This window comes from Cebidichthys violaceus, unplaced genomic scaffold, assembly GCF_023349555.1.
Source record: "Cebidichthys violaceus isolate CVI_PGR_0920_01 unplaced genomic scaffold, fCebVio1.0.p SCAF_3, whole genome shotgun sequence".
In the NCBI taxonomy this organism is placed as follows: domain Eukaryota; kingdom Metazoa; phylum Chordata; class Actinopteri; order Perciformes; family Stichaeidae; genus Cebidichthys; species Cebidichthys violaceus.
The window spans coordinates 2,739,562-2,755,736 of NW_027176483.1; the positions used below are offsets into that span (position 1 = coordinate 2,739,562).

Genomic DNA, 16,175 nt, shown 5'->3' on the forward strand with positions numbered 1-16,175 from the left:
ATAATGTGTGAAGCTCAATCAGTATAACACGGGGCGATCAAGCTTTGTACAACCGACCAATCATGGACAGATGGTACTATATAATAATACAATAATGAGAATACAATGCATTTTTTTATCGGCTTAGTTGCAAGGAGAAAATGTTGTCCACCGGTTGTTATCGAGAAGAACCCGGTGTCCCATTTGAAACCAAAAGCAAGCATTGACTTTACGCTTGCTACGCTGTTACGTAACGTTTTTACGTAACATTACATACAAAAGTCTGGGGCTGTTGTTGTTTATTGGCAGTAGATATATTGTTATAAGTTACTTTTTTTACATTTGTTACGTATTTCAAGTAAACGTAACCAAATAGTTGTGTTGCTTAAACCTCACCAATCATTTCACAACTTTAACCACGTGGCATTGTGTGTTTTTTTTGGCATGGGATGTATGAGGTGGATATGAAATGTATTCATGAACACGTTCTATGTGTAGCGTGGTTTGCAGAAATGCACAATGCCAACACGTATTCTGGCAACTGGGTTGCTTTTACAGTCGTTGTTGAATCCCCTAAGCCGTTCACTTGCCTTCATGTGGATGTCCTTTGCCTTCCAGTTCGGACGGAGTCTGCTGAGGAGATCCAGGATTCCTCTACGAGGTTCACGCTCATCGATCTGGAGGTCCACATGGAGAAGCCGATTCCCAGCACCGGCGAACCGACTGTTCATTTTCAACAAAAGCAGATGTGAAGTCTTGAGATGTTCCTCCAAAAAGGTCGAGGTCTAGAACTTGTTCACAAACTTTTGAAACCAAAATCCCACTTTGTTGGAAGACCATCAAAACATCCGCCAATGTGGGTTTGATCTTACCAATTAAAAATGAACCAAAACAAACTTGAATGAGGTAGAAAAGTCTTAATGATGGCGACGCAAGACACAACAAGAGCATGTGTTTTCGTCAGAACGGTTGGAGAGCCATGCGTGGTATTTGCCGGTCAAGTTAAACTGTCCACTTGTGTGTCCAGTGACTCAGCACTCCGGCTCGCTTATCAGGGGCCAATGTTCCTATGGGCATCTTCATCCTCGCTCCTACAGTTTACATATTAACCACCGGTGCTTCGAGGTCCACTGCAGCAGGAACATGTAGCGCTAAACAAAATGAAAGGAGAAAAGTCATTGTGCTTCAGTGAACCTCTTCTACTTATAAGTTATTCTCACATATTAGTCATTTTCTGTCCTTCATAGTTTTATACTAGTATTAGTTGACGACTCAGAACATTATAATCCAGTTGTTGATCATGCAAAGGTCACATCACATTAATCACTTTTGGTCCAGATGTTTACCTTCTCGACTTACTCCGATCATTATCTGAAAACGAGCAACAACGCTATCGATAATTACTGGAAACTATTTGATTATTCTTCGAAGACCTTTAAACGTATTGCGTCATCTATTTAGTCAACAACAAAAAAAGAACCGAACGCTGCCACTGTGAGTTTCTGGTGAATCTACACGAGTTCATCTGATTTCACAAGAGTCCAACACGGCGGAACCAATGACCAAGTCATATCGAGTCATCAGTATTACGTTGAGACGGTTCCTCATAGTAACTTTAAATAAAACAATACACATGTTGTAGTGTACAATCAATTGCAACACAAGAATTAAAGCCTGGAATTAATTAACGTGTCATTATGGGATGTCTGCAATCCATTCAAACGGCCACAGAGACGTGACGCTTGCGTCCAAATTGAGCTCGGCGTATTTTCTCACCACAAACGGAGCTCCCTTTGCAATTCAATTTCAGCACCGCTGTCTAATAATAACAATGTTCAGATGCATTACATTTGGCTGCACCAGCAAAAGACTTTAAATGGGTGGAGTCCATTGTCCGACCCGAGTCACAGTGTAAGCTAGAGGAGCCGTTTAAATATCATAGAATTAGTTCATTCAAACATGACCTTCCATGCAAGCTCAATGCCATGGAACATTTCAACATGATCGCTCTATAAACACACACACAAAAAAAACGCATTTCATAAACATTGGGGCAGCATGTTTTCAGTCTGTTAAATTATTTAGATGTTAGGGCCAATGTTTACCATTTTGCATCATTACAGTAATTGCCTAGAAGTCACGAATGTGGCGATCATCTCGAACCAAATACTTTGCAAGCTTTTAGACGAAAATGAAATTCACTTGCCTTCAAAGAGAGTCTCATCATCAAAGATGTTGTGTATTGAAAGAGAGATGAGTGTCTCGATTAAAAATGTAAGGGTCAGGCGGTAGAATGGAGTAGCGGAGTCGGTGTTTGAGTTACTGCATGTACCTCTGAAGTACAGCTGAGCAAAGAGGGCTGCTTGAAAAAAAGAGACGACAGACACAATGACCCAGGCATGCACACATGTACTGTTTTGACACTCTTAAGACAGACTCACTTACTGTATGTCTGGCTTCTCTTTCTCTCTTGTTCCTCCCGATTGTTAATGTGGAGAATACAGGCATTAACTTTTGGGCCTTTGAGCCTTGAAAATTAATGATTTATGAAAGGATCAACAGAGTACCAGTTGTGTCGAAGACGGCATGAAAGAAACTCCAAACTGAGTTAATGTTGCTGGAGTTTCGCTTGACTTCTCGACATTTTCTAGACTGTGAGTTTTTATCACTCGAGTCGTTTTAAAGCAGTGGAACCACTAGCTGTATCTATTCAACTAAATGCGGAAAGAAAATAGAGTAGGGGGAGAATGGTGGAGACGAGGATCGGAAGATTTCATTATTTACAGATATTTTGTTGATCATATGTCTTTACTTTTCCTTCTGGAAACCGCTACACAGCACTTTCCAAGATTTCTGGATAATAGAATCGATTTCACGGAGACGTTTTAATTCAAAACCATGAATGTGGACTTCATGGTGGCACTATAGAGGAAAAGTAAGGGGATCATTGTGTTAAATATGATTCATCCTCTGGATGGAATAACAAAACATAACAATCGATCCAATAGTTATGCAAAAGTATGTTTTTTTTCCCTGGATAAGTGAAAACGTTGACCTGTTATTGGGGATCACCAAACTATTATTAGGATTCATCCTGTGGGGACCATGAATATCCTTTTCCTGATTTCATTACAATCCATCCAATAGTTAAATACATTAGATGTATAGAAATTGTACAAAAAAACTAAAATGTCAACTTCATGGCAGCGGTGATGTTTGAAGATGCAACTTGAAAACTGTAAACGGAATAAGAAAGTTCCGAGTTGTGTTTTTTTTTATCCCTCAAATAAACAACTTGAGAAACTAACAAGAGAAAGCTTGATTTTTAAAATGATTCAACCAAGAAAACCAACGTCCAGTGTTGCCAACTCTTTTCCGATCAGAGCAGCTAGCAGCAATAGCAGCTAGTAGCAATAGCTTCAAGAGAAGCTAAGTCTGGGGAGAAGTTGCAAATTTCTGCAACACGGACAGTCATTTCATTTCAGCTGAATCGAATGATCGGACGGGCTTATTACAGACAGCCACAGATAGATATTTTTATTATTGATTGCTGTTTGGATTTAAAGAGAAATATTAACCATGGCGTTAATGTTACAAACTGGTGCTTATGACCACATGGCAGTTACACCAAATGTGGTTTGTGAAACAGGGAACGCCATTTATTGTAACAAAGCTATGTACGAAATGTGTCGAAAATCTATTGTTCATTGATTTAATTTCCTGAGATTGTGTTGTGTGGGTGTGTCCAGTATACAATAGAAAGTGCATGGAGGAGGACCTTGATCTTTCAAAACTAAGAAATTATTTGATGTAAAATTGAATGAGAGCAGATTTATGATGCCGTGAATTGTTAAAACATTATTTAGTAAACGTTTTTGAGAACTCTTTATCTGATGTTTTTTTAAATGCAGAAGCAGAGTGTGTAAGTGCTGTAGGACTAGTTTGTTGTGTTGTGTTAGTCTTCGTTTTAAGAGTTGTATTACGTTAAGATATGTATTAACATAAAGCCAACAGGATTTAGTCATTGGATTTAGGATCATTGCAGAACATCTTTTGTGAAAAACACACGTTTATGATACTTCAGCAAGATAATCGTCACGAGTGAACACCGCTTTATGAAGGCGGACTACTCGACATGATGACATTTATTCTCATTTAACCACTTGTTAGCGACTGCCTTTTTAAAAACATTTAAACGCTTAAAAATTCTCAGAAAGGGTATTTGCTGACTATTCTATATGGGAGAACAAAACATAAAATGAAAAATTTTAAAATAATTGGTAAATTAATCTTATTTCAGGCATCTAACCAAAAAAAAACATTAAAAAACACAAACGTTTTTGGTTGTTCAGAATATGTATTTTAGACAATTTCTCAACTGTTGCATTAATAATAAAGTATTTAGCAATGTGTATGAGATGCCAACGTGTTTTGAATGTACACAAAAAGGAAAACAATGTCACTACTGTACTTGCATTGCAGATGTTTCTCAAATGTCAAGAAAATGGTGATTGCACCCACCGCTAAGAGAACATTTTCATAAATGTGTACATCAAACCACTCCAGTGACTGTCTTAACAATTTCAAATGAATTTGTCCTTCACAGCGCAACACAAAATGCCGTGGCTCCTTTCTTCCCCGGGCTTCTTGCTGTCTTTCAGAAGTTTTTTTGAAAAGAGAAAATGTCCTTTTATTACAAGGCAAACAGTTGTTGGTGTCCTTTATCAGACAGCTCTTTGAAGAGAAAAAGAGAGAGAGCGCTATGCAGACATTTAACCTTTTTATATAGTCTCACAATTGGGGTTCTCAAGGCCTTTCATTTGTGAAGTTCCTGTGGAAAAATCAGGGAGCTTGGACTCATTACGTTTACCGTTACAGTATATTTATATTTCAGCTCCAATCAAAGCTAGCCAATATGCCATCCCTATGTATTTTCTCCTCTGAGCCCTGCCTCCCCACTATAATTTCCACCGACATTTTGTGTGCAAATGCAGTAATAGACACATTTATCACATCAAAAGGGATTCAATTTTCTTTTCAATCATCCACCGGTATGAATAGCACCACATCCTCTGCGGCCAACAATGAGGGGCCATTACCGTGAGCCAAAGGATGGCTTCGCCTTCTCTATGCATTCAAGGGGGAAAGTGTGTCAAACTGTTTGCTGACGCCAACGTTTGTTCTAGGGGAAATGGAGGCAGCTTTCAGACAGGTTAGTACCCAATTTTATTGTCAGACAAATGTCATTTTTGTTTGGGGCCGCGGTAATCATTGGGCTCAGACACCGGTGTTCCTCGACAGTAAAGCCTGCAGTTAGTCCATTTAATACTCTAACTCTCATGTCAGTAACAGATTGCCAAGTCCAGACATGACACCCGCTGTCTCCTCATTATGTGAAGAGGGTGACATGCAGGATTCAGGCCTCAGCCCTCGGGGGGGGAGGGGGGGCTGATTGCCCGACACATTGTTGATTTACATGGGGGAGGGGGAGATAAAATTCTTTGCGACTGCAATTAATTGTTCCTTAGCGCTGACAGGTCAGAGACGTGGACGGGATATTTCCCGTCAGATTTATTTGCGGCGATATGCTCGCCGGTACTGTACGTCCTTTAACTGATGTTTACTGCTGCAGGAAGTAAAACTTCAGTAAGTGCTCATCAATACTGTAGTTTTCTCCCAGTTTGAGGAAATTTGCTCAGAATGAATAATAGCCCACATTGAACATGCTTTGTCATACCACTGCATATTATTAATTTAGACAAATAGTTGATTAATGGATATAACACCCTGATATATGTATCAGAGTTTGTCAGCGATCCTGGACTTATTTTAGTTTAATCAAGATCATGACAGGTATTCAAAGTTTGACTTTTATAAAATCTATGGACCTTAATAAAGCAGGATAAGGAGTGTTCCCATTAGGGAATCTTCTTATTGTATTCAATTCATTCTTATTTTTTTACCTACCTTAAATTGTAGCCTTTTTTTTCAAATTTTATTTTTACTCTTCTTATTTTTTTACTCTTATATTAAAGTTAAAAAAAAAACATTTTTAGCAAGTTTTTCGCCTCTGTAAGTTTTATTCAGTTTTTTTTTATTAAATGTTGCTGATTATTCTTTGATTGCATTTCACTGATTGCCTAAAACTGTGTTTTGTTGGTAGGTTACATAAAAGAAAAGTTATTATTATTATTATTATTATACAAAAAGTTCAGATAGCTCTGCACAAAGCGTTCATGTATTGTAATAAATAGTTAGACGTGCGTCTGATTCCTTCCAGTGATTTTAAACTCACAAATGTTTCCAAAGCATTACCCCTTGTTGTCTTAATTCTATCAAATAAAGCGTTTAAACATCAAGCCGTTGCCTGTGTCGGCACCAACGCGCTCTCTGCCGTGTTCCCCTGTCATCTCCTGCCACAGCTTATAAGAGGTTCCCCTCGCTGCCAAAACCACCCCAGCCACATGCTGATGAGGTCATGCACGTCGCCGGCACCGGACGGGCCCCGAAAGCTCCGCTTAATCTGATATCATTGGCAGAGAAACGCTTAACCAGCTCCGTCTCTCACCACACTGTATTTAGGTGTGTGTGTGTGTGTGTGTGTGTGTGTGTGTGTGTGTGGGGGGGGGGGGGGGGGGGGGGTTGCTTACCAATCCGACAGTGCTGTCTTGCCTCGTGCCTGCGGGGATTCTAGGGGGCCGCTCGTGAAGCTAAATCGCTCTGGATTTATACTTCTTGAGCTCGTGAGCAGTGAGCAGTGCGGCGGTCGGGACGGGGTTTATAGAGCACGGCGGGAACGCTGAAACGATCTCGAGGAAAAAAAAAATGAAGAATGAGCCACGAAAACCACGTCAGCGCAGGAGGCGGAGGTGGCCCGTTTGCTTTTATGCTAAGTGGAGTGTTTTCTGGTGGCGGTCTGGCTACCGGATGACGTTGGAAGTGCCGGAAATGAACAATCAATCTCATGGATTTGAGACCCTGCAAAAACTGACAAAGAAAAATAAACCCAAAGCATTTCTTATTAATGAAACATTGATAATAATAAATAATGCCGTTTAAAGATGCTACGCGGGGATTTATTTTGACTGCCTAATTTATTTCACTAGGCTAAAATGAGCAACATCAGCTGCGGATGATATTTAATAAAATACAGCAAAACTCAAGCATCCAGTCACATATGTTCACATTCTGTCTTTCTCCATTAAATATGTATCGCATAGGGCTTGTGCCTCTGACCTTGGCTTGGGAGAGAGCTCGCATCATTTCATCTTGAAATAAAAGAGACTGCTGGCAATTATAGCACGTTAATTATATATTCACTTTCATCTGCTAGAAAATCACACAAATCTGCCCTCGATGCTGCTGCTGGGTCTCTTTTGATGGATGGGGGGGGGGGGGGGCTGTACTGTATTTGAAAAACCTCTGTCAAGTGCCCTGTCTAGTTAATATCTACTTGTCCTTACCTGTTTTGGCTACGAGTGCTGCTCTTGTTTAATCTTTTCTTCTTCTTTTTTTTTGACGTTTGTGTGAAATACGTAGAGAAAAGAGGTGGATTTGCAGGAATCAGCACCGACAGAACGGGGACAGTATCGTGATCTTGTGTTCAACATGTACTGTAACATCCGCGAGGAAACATCAGCCCTTTTTTGGAAAACACACACACACACACACACACACACACACACACACACTCTCAAGAAAGACTCTTTATTCCGTCTACAAGTGTCTCTAACAGAGGAGGCCAGTTCAGCGGCTGTTGTAATTTCCCCTGTCAGGGTATATGAGGAGGATGTGGAGGGGTTGTTTGACAAGCACTCTGCACCCTCTACACACACACACACACACACACACACTCAAACACACACACACACACACACACTCAAACACACACACCCTTGTCTGTGTGTCGAAGAGCAATTTACATAGAGATGGTAATGCCGCTGCCATGTTAGATCGGAGGGCAGCGGCGCGGAACGGTGCGGCGGTGAGGAGTCGAGACTTTTTAACTGGGAGAAATGAAATGAAGTCTGCGTGAACAGAGACGGAGACGGGAAGGAAAATACAATAAACGTCTGGGATTTGAAGTTGAATGTGCCCAATAAAATGTTTTTTGTACCTAAGCACAAGAGAGGTGTTTCTTTTCTACCTCCACCGGGAGATAATGTGATTATTGGCGTGAGTGAGTGAGCGAGCGTGCATCTCGGTGTCTGTCCACAGCTAGCTCATCTCATCTTCAACCTCTTATCCGTGGATCGGGTCGTGGGGGGCAATAGCTCCAGCAGGTGGACCCCTAAACTTCCCTTTCCCGGTGCCACGTCAGCCAGCTCTGACTGGGGGGGGATCCCGAGGCGCTCCCAGGACCAGTTTGGAGATATATAGTCCCTCCACCTGGTCCCGGGGCCTCCCTCGGGGGTCTCCTCCCAGCCGGTCGTGCCTGGAAACACCTCCCTAGGGAGGCGGCCCGGGTGGCATCCTCACCAGATGCCCGAAAACCACCTTGACCGGCTCCTTTCCACGACAAAAGGAGCGGCGGCTCTACTCCGAGTCCCTCACGGCTGACCGAACTTCTCACCCTACAGCTAACTGCTGCACACAAATATGTTTGCGTGCTTGCATGCTAGCGAGCGTCCTCTCGTGGTTGCAGGTGACCCACACTTGATTCTGCCATTGACAGACTGCTGACTAATCACTCGCCACTCTTGCGGCGCCTTCCCGGCCGGTATGGGGCCCCCGCACAGCTGAGTGCATCCAGCCGTTTTTAAATGTTTTTAACGGTGTGTGTTTGGGATATCAGCTAACGGCTAACGTAGCTACGCACACGCACGCTTGTATAGAGCCGGTTCAGACTGGATAGATGCATAGATTAAAGTGAGAGCGGGTCCTGCGAATGAAAAACATGTACACTCTCAGTGTAGATGGTGGAAGGGGGGGGGGGGGGGGTACATTGTGGAACTTGTCCTGGGCTGACATTGGGACACTGGTAAAGATCTCTGGGACGTTTTAATCTTTTTTTTAATTTATATTCATGTCTGACTGCTCAGTGAAGTCATCACGTCTACTCTGCCTTCAACCGTCTCCTGTAAATAAATTAAATTTAAATTAAATTGTTATGTACCTTTCATTTTTGTAACAGCAAATATAAGTTTTTTTAAAGATATAATGCCATACAAATAAGCTACATAACGCATCTTAAAATATGTTATTATTTATTTATATAAATATGTCTTATTTCATTTCTTTTCCTACAGTATTAATATCAGTGAACGACTGGCTCGTGTAGTAGTTGAAGCATAAATAACGTCTCTGAGAGTCAAAAGCACTTTAGGTCAGGGATCCTGGTGTGATATTAATAAAAGTCAAAAGTGACTTGAGATGGATTATATTCATGTTATTAACAGCCCATAATCTTTCCCTAACCTTTACAGAACCACTATTTTGGATGTGAATCCCAGTCTCTGGTGTCAAACTTTAGCGCGGTATCATTTACGTCACTTAAAAAAAAAACTAGGCCACCGCACAGAGTCAGGGCAGCAATTATCCTACGAAACATATTTGGTAAAACAAACTGGCGTATAAATGTTATGTCTAGGAGATGTCGTCTGAGGCGACCCTTTTAAATACTGGATTGAAGCACATTCAGGAGTTATGAATATGAAAATAAAATGACTTTGTGGTTAAATAAACAGCAGTAACATTCCTCCTTATGTGAAGACAAATGTCTTGAGTTATCAGTCGCTTGTTATGACGGCAGCTGAGGGTCATTCATGCTCAAACTCAATCAAGCGTAATGTTTAACCAGGAGAGTCACTGTAGGACATGGGAGCTCACGCACACCAGACGACCTCTTTATTTACTTACTGTTCCTGGAAAAGTTGCATGGATCAGCTGTCAGTTCAGCTGCACTTGTTTCATCGGCATCTAGATACAAGTGTCTTATTAAAAAGTAGAAATTAAATGTAATTTTTTTACATTTTGTGCGAGTTTTCCTTTTACATTAAAAAAAACATTAATAAAACAAATAAATGACGACTGAAATCTGGATGAGGAAAAACAAGAAAAAGCCACTAGAACGCTCGTATTATAACATATGGGCACTTTTTTAATAACTGGCATTTCCTCACATCCAGCGCAGTTTTGAAGAAAACATCCCACAACATGTCACTCAAAACATAAATACCCCGGGGACCGAAAACTTCTCCTGCCAATCTCAAAAACGGTGTCAAACACACTCAGTCCTGTCAGGCACGTGAAACCTAAAGGCTACAGATACTCTGTTACACGATACACAACGTCATAACAAATGTGGACACAGACAGTTAGCGCACACAGCCCGGCGGTTTGCTACTGGAGCTACAGGCAGAGCTGCAGAAAAAACAAACACAACTCTGCGAGCCTGGTCGTCTGCAGGAGAAACGAAAGTCTCTCCACAAATCCTTTGAGACGCGAGAGAAGAGTGTGTGTGTGTGTGTGTGTGTGTGTGTGTGTGTGTGTGTGTGTGTGTGTGTGTGTGTGTGTGTGTGTGTGTGTGTGTGTGGACCTAAATGGAGAAGGCGTGCTGCGGTGGCCTGTTAATGGCAAGGGGGCCTCAGTGGACCAGAGGGGAAAGTGTGTGTGTGTGTGTGTGTGTGTGTGTTGTGTTGTGTTGTGTTGTAGGAAGGGGGGGGGGGATTATGGATGCCGTATGATTTGCTGAACAGAGGAGTGTGTTAACAGAGGTAGTGAACAGGGGTTAAATAAGGCTCTTCCGAAACAAAACTGATGGTTTTTAAAAGAGAAACTGGGAAATGTGTTTAATTAGAATTATCTAAATGGATTGTGTGTGTGTGTGTGTGTGTGTGTGTGTGGTCTTGTACAGCTATCTTTGTGAGGACCGATAAAAGTGTCAGACCTTCAGAGTGAGGACATTTCAGAAAGTGAGGACACTTTGGCCAGTTCTCACTTTGGGGACCTTCAAAGGCTTGTGTTAGGGTTCAGCCTTGGTTTAAAGGTTAATGGTTAGAATTCGGTTAGGGTTAGGGTTGAGGCCTGGACTTTAGTTGTGATAATTAAGATTAGGATACGGGGCAAGGGGATGGCATTATATGAGGGATGTTTGAGGGCTAAAACTTGGGACACGTATTTCTATGTGGATTGAGCATTTTTTTTTGGATACTGTCACGGTTTTCATAAAGCACCTAAATATGCTTAATTTGTCTGGGTTTCAGGGCCATTGAAGGGTAAAAAAAACAAACAATGTAGAGAGCCGGGGGAGGGGCCACACCCTAATACGACATCTCACTCTCCTTTAAGAAGTATCAATGACAACTGACCACACAGTTTATTTCACCTCCACTGTATTGGGGTGGCTACAAAAAAATAATAAAAACAAAACAATCTGTATTAACCCCAAAAGTCTAGTCTTAAAACACAGCATCAGTGAGGCTTCGGGTCGTAATGGTTTAGGTTCAGAGACTGGAATCGATCAGTGAGGGTCTTCAACAAACGTGTGTCTTCATATGTGATGTTCAAGGCCGTTCTTCTCTGCTGGAATTACCCCAATCCCTAAAGAGCACTCGTCACTCTCTTTATCTCTGTCTGTCTCACACACACACACACACACACACACACACACACACACACACTCACACACACACTCACTACTAATATGCAAAAAAACAGACTTAATAAAAACACCCTTTGACACTAACAAGACTGTGGCTGCTCAAATTTTAATCACCACATTTCATTAATTCATTCCTTTCTCCACGAGCACACAGCTCTCCGTCCAATGAGCCACCGTACAACACGTTCCGGAGTTATTTTAGTCAAAAGAAAAGAGATTCAAAATGTTAATTTTTTTTCTGTCACTGAAAAGTAATCACCATTGTTTGTCTTTGACTCCACGGCATCAAAAATAAATAAATTGCAGCCCTGAATATGCCGAAGATGTTATCAAGGCCGCACGTCTTGGGACAAAAAAGGAGTCGTTTGAGCCTCGGCGCACAGCATTTATTTTGAGAGTCAATTCTGACCGCAGAGCGACCCCCCGCCGTCCTGCCTGGCACGCACAAATTAAGGTGCACTCAAGCAACAATTGAACAAATTCATGGCAGTCCACGAGGAATTCTGCTCAACACAAAAAGAAAAAAAAAAAAGCAGGTTTTGTTTTACCTTGAAAGTTTAGCGTACGCTGCACACTGCCTGACTCGTGTCTCGTTTAGTTTTTGTTGTAGCTTTTTGTCAGTAGAGTGACATACAGAAGTTTAAATGAGCTATATTAAAAAATGCCAGGATAATGTCTTGTTGTCCGGGTTTTATTGAGTGGATAGCAGCTAAATAGGATAAAAGACAACACATTATTCTATGATATTTACATAATGTAATATGGAAAAAAAGATAACTATATAAAAGGTGTTTATTAAGCAATGACACACTCCAATATATCCATATATATAGAAATTATCGACAATGCAGAGGTAATAATGCCAAAACATACACAACGTGTTCACTGAGTCAGGACACCACGTAGTGTTTTGTCATAATTATACCATACTAATAAAATACATAAAGGAGCATTAAAAGCACTCATTTAAATGAGTAACTGTACACTTAAACATGTGTTTTAAGCTATGAACTAAATGATATGACCGTACTGTTATCAAACACATCAATGCTGGTGATAATATTAGATTTATAAAATCACCGTTAGCTTTTACGTCCCTGAATTACCAACCGATATACTGTCGAAATCAAATCACTGAACCATACATTCAAAAGTTATTTTTTAATTTGTCAATTTGGGAACTTTGGAGCAAAGAATAGAAAACACAGTAACACTCAAAAGATATGTTTACTGTCAATGTTGCTTACCAACGAAACAACATTCTCAATTACATTTTGAGGGGACCGTCACACAGGAGGCCGTTGTTAGTGTTGCATGTGTAACAGGAAGTCAACATTGACCTATTTTAATTTACATCTGTAACTTTAGCAACAGAACAATCAGCCTTATTTTAACCCAAACAGTGATGTTTTACCAAACCTTGCTTTTAGTTTTGTTTCAATTTACACTCACCTCTTGTTTAAAACTGATGGTCATCCTGCAGAAAACACTTTTCCCTCTGAACGGAATTGGGAATGCAGAAAGCACCTGTAGGTCAGTGAAACCCTTCTTATTGCTTCACCAGGTCTTGTTCAGGGATTGGACACTCAGCTGTTTGGGGTGTTCGGGTCTTTAAATTCTGAAGACGTTGAGGTCTACGACTGTGATGCCATGCAAGAGTTTGAGCAATAAAGTTTGCATCAGACATTTGCATTCAAAATTATTTTTAGATAATGTTAAATGAACTCCTGCTACCCGACAACTAACGAAAATTCAAGTTATTCAACCAGCCATTTCTTGATATCGCATATTGTTTATTTACTATTACTTCTTCTGTCGTACTGAGTCACATTCAGTAGAATAAAGTCATGATTTATTTAACAGTGTTTGAGACTTTATGAAGCCGTACGACCACGACACCAACCCGTGAACATTTTGGGCTTCAGGCTTTTACTCTTCACTGACTTTGGCCAAAAGTTGTGATCAGCAAAGAGCGGATAATAATTTATGCTCAATGTTGTGGTTGGATTTCAGCAATTAAAATCCCCACTGGGTCCTCTAATGGGAGACCAGCTGGGCACTGGACTAGAGATCCCAGTAAACAGGAATATTACTCTCTTAATTGGCTGTCCGATAGATACGGCGCTTAAGTCATAATGAGCCTTTAAACTGTGAGGTCTATATGAGCTGCAGCAGGATCCGAACACTTTCGACCTTTACAGAGCCCGGGGCTGACAGAACATGAAGCAACTTTTAGAGGCAACATGATGAATGTAAGTAATTGTCTTTTTTCAACAAAACAGAATTTAAGTGGTGGATTTTGTACACAAAATACAACAAATACAAGCTTACTATGTTGTTAACAAGCTACCTCTGCAAACCAACTAGCATATCGAACATATAGAATGTGCAGCATTCGTGTACTTCCAGGTCCAGGGAACCGTTTTACTAAACTACGTCCTCTCTGCACCACTCTTTGTGTTCAAAAATGACAACCAACAATCTCCTTTTGGTGGCATTTGAGGTCGTATCACTAGTGCTGTCTGGTATGAACCGTCTACGACTCTGCCGTTGGTTTTGGAGGCATTTATACTCAGCCAAATATATCAGACTAACAAAAAACACATATGTCCGAATACACCTTAGGGAGATATCACCGTGTTCAGGGAGCTGCTGATGTTTGGTGCTCCGTGAAAACACCTTGACCTCCTTGTTGATTGTGGAGTCCGGGGGGGGGGGGGGGGGGCTCTGATGTTCATCAGTGAGGACGAGTTGGCCACACTGCTTCGTGTGCGTCTTTAAAACGTGAATTTGACTTTCAAGTTCGGCCAAATTACGTCATCTCAATTTGTGTTTCGTAAAAGTCACGTCCAACGCATCGACTTGTGAAAGCAGCTTCAAAGATAGAAGTTCCCCTCATATCGGACCCTCTGAAAGAAGAAGAACCAGGAAAACTTCTCCGTGGCAAAAGCGAAAGATGTGACCCATGAAATATTAAAATCTCCCGGGAGTCACCGAGGAGTGTCTCCTTGTTAGACTACAAGTGCTCAGATCCTTTTCTTACACAGAGCCTCTGTGAATTATGGTTTAAGACATGAAAATGACTCTTTTGTTACATCTTTGTTACTGTCATCAGTTTTATTTCTAATGTGCACTTTCCATATTAAATGTGACAGTGCCGACATGCAGATGCCTCTTCATGGGCGACCTTGTCGAATTGGATAACCCTTTCTTGTTATCTAACCACCTTGAAACTTTTGAAAACAACAAAGATGGCAACAGCATGCCCACAGAGGACCGTGGAGAGGGAGGAAAATGAAAGTTCAAGCGCTTAGAAACTGAGAGAAAACCGAAAAGAAAAAAAAAAAAAACCCAGAGCTACAATGCTCGGCATCAATGGTCACGGTCGAAAACCAAAACAATATCAAAGAAACCTGTGTTTTTAGGCCGTCTGTTTAGTTCTCCTCTGTGTCGATACATATTTCATCGGGTCTCACCAAGGCGAGGCAGGAGCATATTCTATCACAAAGGCCTCTGAACACATTCCCACGTGTACGCTGGACAACACACACACAAAGCAGCTCAATTGTCTCAACTCTGGGTTTGGAGTGTAACAAGTCCAGGCTCAGCATAAGTGCCCTAAGGTTAAAAAGAAGCTACAGAGAAAGAAAGAAGACCCTCAATTGTCTCTCCAAGGAGAGGAAAGCTAACGGGGGGGGGTGGGGGGGGGGGGGGGGGGGTGTTGCTATCAAAGAAATGACAATATAAAGGACAAGTTTTTGCAGATGAGCCCTGCCATGTCTCTTTTGTAATCACTTGCTGCATCATGTCCCAATAATTGAAAAATGTTGCGTGAAAAGTCTGCTCGTGAATCCTTTGTGCTTGAATGAATGAATGAATGAATGAATGAATGAATTCTCAATGAGTGAAAAATAAGTTTTTCTATTGCAAGCAGCTACACTCTGTGCTTGCTGTTCCTCCCAATGAGACCCGCTGCTGTTTTTTGGAAAAGTTGGAGGCTTAAATAGCAAATGTCCCTCCTGTCTTTTTGGTGGACCTGTAGCGGTTCACGGAGGACCACCAGGGTCCACCTCTTCTTGGTCCTTTAGCCTCTCTCTTTCTCTGTGAACCTCATTCAAAGGCTGTCGAATGTGAGAGCTCCGTTCCTCTGAGATAGCTGGAGGTCGAGGGGCCCCTCCGAGGAGCTCCAGCAGCGTGGAGCCTGACTGCACTCGCACTGAAATAAGGTGGCACCGTGTGGACTACTTTGAATGCGCCGCACCGGTGGTTCTGCAGAGTCCTGCGTGACCACTATAAATATGGGAAGGAGTTGGACTTGATTTGGTTATTATTTCTTGCATATTTATTTGATATCCGTGTTTCTACGAGGCTACGTAGTTTAAATGGTTTCTTTGTCTGTTTTTTTGTTGTTATTTCCTACTTTTGTTGTGGATACCGTTAAAAGTCCAGTTATGTACAACACGGACCAAAGACTTCTGGCAGAGTCTGCAATTGAAGATAAAATTATGGTAATTTCGGGAGCAGGACCACTCCTCAACCCTTCCACTTCCTGCATATTAAATACCCGCCTAACCTGCTCCTCCCGTCCCGCTCT

At 41.5% G+C, this 16,175-nt stretch overlaps 1 protein-coding gene across 1 annotated transcript in view; it reads right to left on the bottom strand.

Moving 5' to 3' along the window:
• Window positions 1-6,868, bottom strand: part of zgc:113516 (uncharacterized protein LOC541449 homolog) — a 34,035-nt gene extending 27,167 nt beyond the window's left edge. The window contains exons 1-2 of the mRNA XM_068722688.1: window positions 6,630-6,868; window positions 570-1,130 (exon numbers count right to left, since the gene is read on the bottom strand). Coding sequence (XP_068578789.1) covers window positions 570-710 — 141 coding nt within the window. The 5' untranslated portion in view covers window positions 711-1,130; window positions 6,630-6,868. The remainder of the gene's footprint in view (window positions 1-569; window positions 1,131-6,629) is intronic.
• Between the last annotated feature and the right edge of the window lie 9,307 nt (window positions 6,869-16,175).